The sequence below is a fragment of the Mus caroli genome, chromosome X (assembly GCF_900094665.2).
Source record: "Mus caroli chromosome X, CAROLI_EIJ_v1.1, whole genome shotgun sequence".
Taxonomy (NCBI): domain Eukaryota; kingdom Metazoa; phylum Chordata; class Mammalia; order Rodentia; family Muridae; genus Mus; species Mus caroli.
The window spans coordinates 88,300,513-88,312,245 of record NC_034589.1 but is presented as its reverse complement, the minus strand read 5'-3'; the positions used below and the strand labels follow the sequence as shown (position 1 = coordinate 88,312,245).

The following is an 11,733-nucleotide window of genomic DNA, read 5'->3' as shown; positions in this document are numbered from 1 at the left end:
GTGGGTAGGGGAGCAGGGTGGGGGGAGGGTATAGGGGACTTTTGGGAAAGCATTTGAAAAATAAATGAAGAAAATATCTAATAAAAATATATAAAAAAGAATGAGTCTTTTGAAGTTTTCATCATGTCAATGCATTAAGGTGACTCATGAAAATCAGAGATTCTAATTCAGTAGGCCAATCAAGTTCACAGGGGTCCAGCAACACTGTAATAGAGTAATTGTGAGAATATAGTAAATACAAGACCTATCAGGTGAAACTGCCAATAACAATTCTCATGAATATATCAATCTTTTTTTAAAAATAATAGAAATTGTTAAAAGAACTTAGGATCCAAATTGAAGAATCCCCTGCCAACCAAGATGGAGAGTTCAAACATCACTAAGAATGAGGATTACAATAGATTGAAGCCAACCAAATAAGTTTTAAGTCCATAAGTCCATAGTACTAACCAAGAAAAAAAAAGAGGAGCACAGAATGGCTAGGGTTGTCTGTCACCACATTTGCTAGTTATGAATCTGCAGGCCTGTGAGCCCATCACTTAGGGAGACAGAAGGATTAGGAGTTCAAAGTTATCCTCAACTACATTGTGTGTTTGCAGCTACCTTGGGATATATCAGACCCTGTCGGAAATGAAACAAAACAACCAAAACCTTTACTTGTCTGTATTGGAGGGTGCTAACTATTTTGAAAATTGGGAGCTAGAAAAGGGATCAAGTATTAATCTTGTGTTTTCTGCTACAAACCTTTTCCTTCCAAACTGTTGGCTTGACTCATCAATTAGTCTCTTCTTAAAATGGCTACTGAAGAAGGGAATGCATCTGCTCTGCCTCTTTCCCCTATCTGCTTCCTGACCCCTAATGAATGATTCAATCTAGGCACTGAGCATGCATGACAGAGAGGCATTCACAGCTACTCTGTGCTTCTGAATCATCCATAAAGTAGTCTTCCGAGGAAATAGAACCTGACTCTGACCACACCTCTTGATCTCATAGCAATTTACAGGAAACACAGAGGAGATAAACAAGTATGTTAACCCCACAGGGACGCAATCAGCAAAATCCTGGTTGTAGAAAATTCCACAGCAGAAGCTTTGCTTCTTAGGGCCAAAGAATTGTAAGAAATCTATTGACTACATACAGCCTATAAGATAGCAGTCAGTGTAGAGTACAGTCTTAGTATTTCAGATTCAAAACACTGAAAAATGATAACATTATGTGACAACTAGAATTGGACTGATTTTTGGGTGGTATGAAGATATTGCTAATTTTTTAGATATAGCAATATTGTTTATGTTTTCAAAACTTTATTTTAGAAATATATACTAAAGTGTTTGCCCCTGTATAATGTTTGGATGTGAAAAGTGGATTACATTCTAGATCAGTGGTTTACAGTTGGGTGAAGTTGTACCCCTAGAAAGTTTTAGTGATATCTATAGACATTTTTGTCAACTTGGAGGACAGTGCTACAGGTATCTAGTGGGTAAAGCTATGGATGCTACTGGACACCCTAGAATGTCCTATGCCATGAAGACCTTGGATTACCCAGAGGCTTGAGGTACCGGAGAAGGCCTTGTGATCGTTCTAGCTATCTCCCTCTGGGCTCCTTATCTCTCTTTAAACCATCTGCTGTCACAAGGTGGTTTCTAATCACCTCCTCCCTTCTTTTGGGTACTAGGTCTTCTGTTTTGTCTCAGTATGGAGCTGCAAAGCTTTCAATCTTCAATGGGTTTCTCTGAAATGGGAGTCAAGTCATCTGGTCCATTTTGTTTCAGCATTATCTTTTTTTCCAATGGGGTACAGGGCTATGGACGTTAGGGACACAGACCATTGTTTCTTTTGATGACTATGTAAATGATAAACAATTTGAATCTAAAAGTGACTCATTGTACTGTTACCAGTCAAATTGGGCAAGACCTTTTCTGATCTGCACGTGCATGGCAATGATCCCACCCATGAGGTTGCGAATATCTGGAATGAACAGGATGGGCTATGAGTTGATCATATTGAAGCAAGTTGAGGAACACATGAACATTATAAATGGGTATATACAGCTTTATCTAAATGCATATACATTTGATACTTTTCTTGAACAAAAGTATTTTTAAAAAAGATAAATAATTGGGCAGGAGAAATGGTGAAGCAGTTATAAGCACTGCCTGCTCTTCCAGAGGACCCTGTTTGATTCCCAGCACTCACATGGCAGTGTAAAATTGCTTGTAACACCAGTTCCAGGAGATCCAATGTACCCTTCTGTCCTTTGCAGGCACCAGGCTTGATATATAGTAGTTTCTGATATTGAGTAGTGTTCTGATTTTGCCTTTGAGTCTCAAATACCAAACTCCAAGCTCACATTGATTCTTAATTAATAGACTGTGAAGGCAGGGCTTCTCTTCATTAACTACTAGAAACGATGTTCCTTCTTCTGATAGCTCTGTAGACTTTTTTTTTTTTTTTTGCCAATTGAAAGAATTGGGATGAACATATTCATCACTGCAAGGGTTGTATTTCTTTTGTTTACATAATCCATCTCAGCCAGGTACAGTGGTACATACTTATAATCCTAGCACTCAAGAGGCTGAATCAAGAGGCTTGCTATTTTTTAAGTTTAAGGCCAGCCTGTGGTATAGAACAAGAAATTGTCTTTGAAAAAACTATAATCTCCATTTAGATGCTGGCTGCCTACCAGATAGCTATTAAATAGAAACTATTATGTATTATTTATCCCCCATCCCTGTTATAAAGTCAGAAAACATGGAGTTGAGATTTATAGTGATATGTGCTCAGAAAGAAAGAGGTTAAATATGTATTTAGACAGCCGGGCGTGGTGGCGCACGCCTTTAATCCCAGCACTCGGGAGGCAGAGGCAGGCGGATTTCTGAGTTCGAGGCCAGCCTGGTCTACAAAGTGAGTGCCAGGACAGCCAGGGCTACACAGAGAAACCCTGTCTCGAAAAACCAAAAAAAAAAAAAAAATATGTATTTAGTTAACTCACAAACAGTGTGGCTTTGAACATGAACCGTGTCTTTAAATATGTGTCTCTGTATCTGCTAAGTACCTATCACAAAGTATATATAGGTCCTAGGTATGCAGCAGATCTGCGGAGTAGAAGTCAGACACAAACACACTTTCTGACTGGTTATTAGTCTTTTAACAGTATATATCTGAATAAGAACAGACAATGTTCCCATAAGTAACTACCATTTTACTTAACTGCCAACTTAGTCATTCTGTGAAATTAAGCAATGATGTTGGCTATTTCTTTCAGGAGTCCCAAGATCTCTGAAGGTGTCCAGCTAGTAGATAAGCTATTGTAGATCACTAGGTACTTTTGCTTTAACTGAGCTAAGGAAACTAAAGCCTGTTTATGCCCACTGTACTTACAGTTATGCTTAGAGTCTAGTTAACTATTGCACAACCAACCCATTATGGTAGCACACTGAGTTTTTGGGAGGCTGAGGCAGGAAGATCTTCAGGTTGAGACTTGTCTGAGTTACAAAGATATTGTTGCAATTTTTTTAAATGCAAGCCTCTTGTTTTCTCATGTCTTTTTTTCTTGATTTTACTTAATAAATCTATATTTTTTAAAGATTTATTTGTTATTATATCTAAGTACACTGTAGCTGTCTTCAGATGCACCAGAAGAGGGTGTCAGATCTCATTACGGATGGTTGTGAGCCACCATGTGGTTTCTGGGATTTGAACTCAGGACCTTCGGAAGAGCAGTTGGTGCTCTTAACCACTGAGCCATCTCTCCAGCCCAAGAGAGTTATCTTAAACTAAATTGGTAAGATATAGTTTTATGACCCTGAAAATTGCCATTGAATGGCTTGATGAGGCCAAGACCACTGTAAAAGCCAGGGAATAAAATTCAAAAGTCTTATCTAGTGATCCTGTAACTCAGAATATTTTGGAAGTATCTTAAGCTGTCATTCCAGTTAGAATTAAACAAAACCAGAAACTGTAGACAATGTAGGTGTGCTTGCCTAATGAAAATAAGACAAGGCAGAACACTGAGCACTGCCCTAATCAAAGCATGTCCTTTTCCATTTCAATAAATGATTAATGTATATACTTATGGTTTTCAAAATGAGGCTCCATTATAACCATTTTAATTTTCAATGAACTGAAATAGTATATGTCCTTATACAGGGTAAGACATCTACTGTAATGCCTAGTGATTGCAACTCTCTCCAACTTTGTACAATGGAAAAAACACTAGAAAACGTAGGTGGACATCATGAATGATTTGTGTGATCATTTTAAGAAAATCCTTCAAGCTTGGAATGATGGTGCATCATGCACCCTAGAATTTGGGATGTTGAGATTGGAGGACTGACAGTTTGAGGCCAGCCTGAGCCACCTAAGAAGAAACTGTCAAAACCAAACCAAACCAAACCAAACCAAAAAAATACCTTCAGTTGCCACTCTAGACCAAGCACTCGCGCGCATACAAATCTTATTATCTTATTCCTTTCTCTCAGAGGCTGGTCTAGCTTCCACCCTCTGGGAAAGGTGAGCAAGAGTTGTAAAAGCATAAGTCTCCCCTCTGTAGTAGCCATAAGCTTTCAGTCATTATACTCCTATGGTAAGTTGTAGACTCACACAGGATTTGAGGAGAGCCTTGTAAACAACAATCCCAGTGTCTTTGTTATTGGTGCTAATGTTAACATCAATCAAGTTAGTCATTACAGTCTAGTTGAAGTTGGTCTACTTGACATTAAACCATTTCTCAAAGGCTGGGTTGTAACAAATTCTTTTTCATGAATGATCTAGAGATGACTCTAGATGGAGAAACTTCAGAGTCTTTGTGGGCAAGAAAATATCCAGGATAAACAGCAATTTAGAGGTATTTTGTTTATTCAACAAAAATTGCAGCTGGGCAGTGATGACACATGCCTTTAATTCCAGGGCTCAGAAAGCAGAGTCGAATGAATCTTTGTGAGTTCAAGGCTAGCCTGGTCTACAGAATGAGTTCCATGACAGCCAGGGCTGTTAAATAGAGAAACCCTGTCTTGAAAACAAAACAAAAATAACTAACTAAATAATAATTTTTAAAAAATTGCTTTGGTGGCGTACACCTTTAATCCCAGCACTTGGGTAGGCAGAGGCAGGCAGATTTCTGAGTTTGAGGCCAGCCTGGTCTACAGAGTGAGTTCCAGAACAGCCAGAGCTACACAGAGAAACCCTGTCTCGAAAAANAAAAAAAAAAAAAACAAAAAACAAACAAACAAAAAAAGAAAATGCTAAGTATTACTAGGAGCCATGATTCCAGGTGAAAGTCTCCACTTTCAAGAATATGTAGAACAAACACTTAACACTTAGAGATGGATTTGGAGTTTGGAGATACATAGCTCAGTGGTAGAGAGAATGGTTCAAGGCCCCAAGTTCAATCTCTATAATCCTTTTCCAAAAAAACTAAGATTGATTTTTTCCAGTAAATTTGTTGTTGTTTTTTTTAAACTCTATTTTATTTATTTATTTTTGGTTTTTCGAGACAGGGTTTCTCTGTATAGCCCTGGCTGTCCTGGAACTCACTTTGTGTAAATATGGTTTTAAAAAAAACTCTAATCATACTGTTTTTTATTTCAACAGAAATTATTTAAATTCTTCCATATTTTTCTTTTCATTTATTTGTGCATGTGTTGTGCGTGTATGTATGTATGTATGTATGTTATACAGAGGCCAGAGAAAGATATTAGGTATCTTCTTTTATTGCTCTCTACCTTATTTTTTCCCCTCACTGAACCTGAAGTTCACTATTTTGCCAGGCTAATTGGCTAGTAAACTCCTGGGATTAGAGATCAGGTCCCATTGCTTTCTTAGCAATTTTTTTTATTCCACTGAGGTATTTCTCTTATGCGTTTTTATTCATGACTTAAATAAATGTTACTAAAAAAAAAAAAACAGATTTGAAATTGATATAGTTTTCTTTGTCCCAGACCATGCTTGGCAAGTTTTGGAGTTCCTTCCTTCCTTGTATGTGTCTATGCATGTAGAACACGTGAGTCTGTCTTTTTGTGTGTGTACACACATGTGAAAGAGAATTTGTCATTTGTAGAAAAACAAAGAAAATCCTTTCTGCTGTAGTTTTGAGACAAGCTCTTGCTGTTGCTGCACAGACTAGTCTTAAACTCCTGTCTGTCCTCCAACTCATGACAATACTCCTGCCTCAACCTCTCAAGTATGGGGATTATAGGCATGCTGCATCATGCTTGGCTCAAAGAGAACTTTAAGCTGTTCTGATACCCAAGGCAAGATTGAACTAAAAAAAAAAAAATGTAGTTTCACACTTATAAGGCCTCGTTATTAAAATGAAACAAAATTAATTTTATGCCAATTTGTTGTTTTCTTTATCTTTTGATGTTTTAGAGCTAGCTCCATGCCCTTCAGAATAGAAAAACAAAATGAAAGAAATAATAAGTCTCTTATCCCCCCAGCCCCCCCGTAGTTCTCAATGTTAGGAAACACGGAAAACCCCTATTTGGTCATAAGGCTAAAACTCCTGCTCCAAGTCTTTTTGCCTGATCACTGGGTCATTTCAGTGAACAGGGAGTCTTTACAGAATTTGGACCCACTAAGGCTTGCCTTGGGGAATCACAGTGGGTGAGGTATGGTGAAAAGTTACTATACTCTATAGAGAGTCAACTTCTGCTCCACCTGTCAATATTCAGAGGAAGAAGAAGTAGCATCCAGGCACTCTATGGCAGTGATCCTCTTTCTGCTAATTGAGATAAAAGGCTGTGTGACCTGTAGAACAGTCTACCATAGTGTCCAAAGGACACATGGCTGGCTGTGTTGTGTTAGCAGATGGGTGTGCAAATACATACTGCTCCTGTAATATACAGGGATTACAGAAAGATGGGAGGAAAGAAGGCCCAATGGTATGTTAGAATAAAAAGTTAATACCTAAGGCTAGAGAGATGACTCAGGTGGTTAAGAACACTGACTGTTCTTCCGGAGGTGCTGAGTTCAATTCCCAGCAACCACATGGTGACTCACAACTATCTGTAATTGGATGGACACCCTCTTCTGGTGTGTCTGAGGACAGTGATGGTGTACTCACATAAAATTAAAAAAAAAATCTGTAAGAGAAAAAAGTTGTTAACTGCTTTCCTTTTATACACCTTCATTTGTTTTTGAGACAAGGTCTCACTATGTATCCCTGGCTGGACTTAGAATTCCTTATGTAGACCAGCCTAGCCTTGAACTCACAGTGCTAGGATTTAGGTGTATGCCACTACATTTGAATTTCCCCTTAGGTGGCTTTTAAAATTTTTCAGTCATCTAAAAGTTCTAAATCTGGCAGATTGTAAAAAGTTCAATGATGGCCAGGCATGGTGGCGCGCGTCTTTAATCCCAGCACTTGGGAGGCAGAGGCAGGCAGATTTCTGAGTTCGAGGCCAGCCTGGTCTACAGAGTGAGTTCCAGAACAGCCAGGGCTACACAGAGAAACCCTGTCTCGAATAAATACAAAACAAAACAAAAAGTTCAACGGCTTTCAGATAAAGCATAAATATTTGGTACACATTAAATTGTTTCTACTAATTTCTTTGTCTCATTTTATGGACTGTGAGCTATACAGTTTCTTTAGGGAAAAAGAAGAAGCAACAGATAATATTCTTTGAGTTTACTGATAGGTGGAGGAGTTAGTTTCATAGGAGAGTAGGGGTGCATGGGAGGACATGCTCACAATACATTATTTATTTACATGAATATGTCCTTATGGAATCTAGTATAATGAATATATGCCAAGAAATATATGCCCTCTGTTTGATTCCCTAGCATAGAAAATGTGTGTCACGCACATGCACACACACACACATACACACACATATACACACACACAACCAAACAACTAAGAACTAAGTGCTGCTTTCTGAACAAAACATCTTGAAGTTCTTTATTCTCTGCTATCTAGTTCTTTCTTCTAAAGGAGTCAGCCAATTTACTTTTCATATCACATCCTCCCTCTCCCTCCCCAAATGCCCAGAAGTTAGTTCTTTCTCATAACATAGGAAGGCCTTATCCTGCTACAAAGACTGGTACCAAAAACGAAGCAAACACGAGGTAGTTTTCTATTTGATTCATAGATTCTGTTTGGAAAATCAGAGGTCACCTGAGAAAGTGGGATCTTGAAAGACCTGTCCCTCAATTGACAGGCTGTTATCTAACCCCTGTGTTGTGAAAGGCTGTGTGCTAGAGCCATAGGAACACCCTTCTAGGGTTTTGTGGGATACAAAGGAAGAAGTAAGGGTTTTGGAAGGGGTTCTTGAACTGGTCAAGATATCAGCGCAGAAGTATTTTTTGCCACCAACTTACTCTATGTTCCAAGTGAAGAGAACAAAATCAGTAGCATAAAATGATCTACATAGAATTTAGAAACAGCAAGAGGGTGGCTAGGAATAAGTAGGCTAACCACATTATTCTCTACAAGGGCACCTTAGGGGATCCCTATTTTAATGAATAAATAAAAATGATGTGTAATTATCATATCAATTGCTTGCAACTAAGTGAGTGCTTCTGGAGTTATTTGATGGTGCTTAAAAATCTTTGGTCTCTGAAGTGCATTTAACAGTCTCCTTGACTCTTATCTATATTATTAATTTGCAGATCAAAGTTAACTTGGCACTATGCAAATGAGGAGACTTCAAATGAATGAGATTTTAATGTAAATTTTAAAATCCATATTACTTGTAACAGAACTGAAACATATTTTCAGAACATGGCTCAACATACCTAAAAGAAATATAGTGTTTAAAGCCTTACTATTCAATAGAACTTTCTATGATTGTGGCATGTTCTATAATTGCATTGTTCAAATAAAGGTAGTCTCATGAGCTATATGTAAGCCCCTGAGCACTTGAGGTATGGATGGTGCAGCTGAGAAATTGAATTTTGGTTTATATTTAATTGTAATTATTTTAAATTTAGATAGCTAGAATTGGAGAGATGGCTTACGGGTTAAGAGGCAGCACCTATTACTCTTGCAGAAGGCCTCTGTTTGGTTCCCAGCACCTATATGGTGGCTCACAACCATCTTCCAGGGGAACTGATGCCTGTTCTGACCTATGTGGGGTTCTGCATGCATGTGATATACATGCGTACATACATACATACATTCAAGTATATACATATGCACATAAAATTCAATAAATTTAAATAATTTTGTGTAGCTAGTAGCTGACTTCCTTGTTTGATAGGATAGTTTTTTTGTTTGGTTGTTTTTTGTTTTTTCTGAGACAGGGTTTCTCTGTGTAACCCCGGCTGTCCTGGAACTCACTTTGTAGTCTAGACTGGCATCGAACTCAGAGATTTGCCTGTCCCTGCTTCCTGAGTGCTAAGGTTGAGGAGTGCGCCACTTCCACCTGGCCTTTTAAAAACTGGGTCCTAGGATTCAGTTCTTCCTTTACTATCTTGGACAATTTACACAACTTCTAGGAGCTTCAGTTTTCGCACTTAAAAGTGAGGGTTATAAATATACCTCTGAAGTGGGTAAGATCCTCCGTGGTGAGGCATACATGTAGTACCAACTCTTGGAAGGCAGGTACCAGGGAATTGTGAGTTTGAGGCCACCTAGGTTACACAGTGAAATTCAGCCCAACTTGAGCTATTAGTAAGACTTATCCCTGCTGGGCAGTGGTGGCGCACGCCTTTAATCCCAGCTCTTGGGAGGCAGAGGCAGGCGGATTTCTGAGTTTGATGCCAGCCTGGTTTACAGAGTGAGGTCCAGGACAGCCAGAGCTACACAGAGAAACCCTGTCTCGAAAAAAACCAAAAAATAAATCAATTAAATAAACAAATAAAATTTTTTATAAAAAGGATCATAATCTTATGACATTTCCACTAGAAAAAAAGCTAGCACTTTAGATGATAATGAAGATTTTGTTAAACTATTTTTCTACTATCCCCAGGTTTTCTAGGTATTCTTTTTTGCCTTGAACTACCTATATTTTCTCATACTGGTTTGACTTTTTAAAAAATTATAATTTTTAAAATTAATGAATTATATCCCAAATGCTGCCCCCTCCTGAGGAGTTCCTCCTCTGCCCTTCTCTGAGATAGCAGCCGTGCCATATCCCCCACTCTGGGGGCATCAAGTCTCTATAGGATTAGGTGGTGCATCCTCTCCTACTGAGGTCAGACAAGACAGCTCTCTGCTATATATGTGCATGCGCTGGAGGGGGGAGCTCAGAGCTGCTCTTTGGTTGGTGATTCAGTCGCTGGGAGCTCCAGGTTCAGGGAATCTGTATTTTGGGCTTGAATTTTGGGCTTGAACCCAGAGCTTTACTTACCTATGTTAAGTATACACTCCACACTCAGCTACAAGCCCAGTTCCCAACTTGATTTTTTAATGAGTTTTTTTTTTTTCTGTTAACTCAGGCTGACCTTGAATCTATAATCCTCCTGCCTCAGTCGCCTAAATGCCGGGATTAACAGCATGAGCGAGCCACCTCCATTACAATCTCACTGAGCATTTCTAGAAAACAAGTTTGTTCCTGTTGTCTAAAATCCATCCAAGGACCTTACAAAACATTCTGAGGAAAGAGAACCACTAAACACATTACTTCTCCTTTTAAAAATTTACTTCAGGATGGAAAGGCTATTACTTTCATTTTCAGTGTGAGTGTGACACACGTCTGTCACACTCTCACGCACAGGAATTTACTTTTCCACCAATTTTGATATCTAAAGGAGCAGAAAGGAAGAGGAAAGCTTTGGCATTACCTTGCGTGAGAATTCATCCTTGTCCATGCTGCATTTCTGGTGTACCACAAGGTTTGGCCCCAACTTTCTTTCGTCTCTAAGGTCTTCTCCCTTTACAAGTTCTTTTGAGTCACAGGGAGAAGTTTAGTGGCTCTAGATGTATGGGAGAGACAATTGGTTTAAAAAGTTCAAGGCAGCTTGATATGCCCAGGGCTGACAGATAAGATCCAAAGGACTAGGAGTGTCTGGTTTATTGGATAAGCAGAGATTCAAGCTGTCCAGTTCCTTTGCTTTATTTGATTTTCTACAAGTGTCCTCTTGTCCCCTCTGGGCTGTTGTTCATTGACAGTTGCTGTGCTCTGTCCGCTCTGATGGCTGTTGTGTGAGGACAGGCAGGTTGTGGTGAAAGCTGAAGTTGTGAAAAAGGCCATTGTTTGATCTACCCTGTTCCTCCCTGGAGCTATGGCAACAAATTCCGTTGGTGAATTAACTATGTCATTGTGTGCTGGCTCGACTGATTATGCTCCTGGAATGACAAACATTTTCTTTCTTTTCCCCAAAGATTAAAAAGAACCAAAAAATCTTGAAATGTGAATATACAACTCAGCAAGAACTCTCTTTAAATAGGAAAATATAGGTGAGAAAATAAAGCATTTACACACACACACACACACACACACACACACATATATATATATATATATATATATTTAATTGACTCTAATAATCATTTTATTTTTTGTAAGGAGTGATATCCTTACCAGTGATGTGTTTATAAAAAGATAGAGGGAAGGGATATGCTCTATGGAGGTGTAGTGAGGTGTGGGGGAAGGAGGTGCCTCTGCAGGTCCATGCTGAGGTATCCCTTCCCCCTGAGGGACCAGCCACATACAATATAGTGTAGAATATTGTTTATTAAGAGCATGAGGAGGGGAGTTAAGAGGGTCGTAGAGGCAGATAAAGAGGGAGAGAGAGAGAGAGAGAGAGAGAGAGAGAGAGAGAGAGAGAGAGAGAGAGAGAGAAGAGGAG

General features: G+C 38.9%; 1 protein-coding gene across 1 annotated transcript in view; it reads right to left on the bottom strand.

Moving 5' to 3' along the window:
* The window catches only part of Pcyt1b (phosphate cytidylyltransferase 1, choline, beta), a 92,016-nt gene extending 80,935 nt beyond the window's left edge, over positions 1-11,081 (bottom strand). The window contains exon 1 of the mRNA XM_021153167.1: positions 10,726-11,081. Coding sequence (XP_021008826.1) covers positions 10,726-10,752 — 27 coding nt within the window. The 5' untranslated portion in view covers positions 10,753-11,081. The remainder of the gene's footprint in view (positions 1-10,725) is intronic.
* Positions 11,082-11,733: the final 652 nt, after the last annotated feature.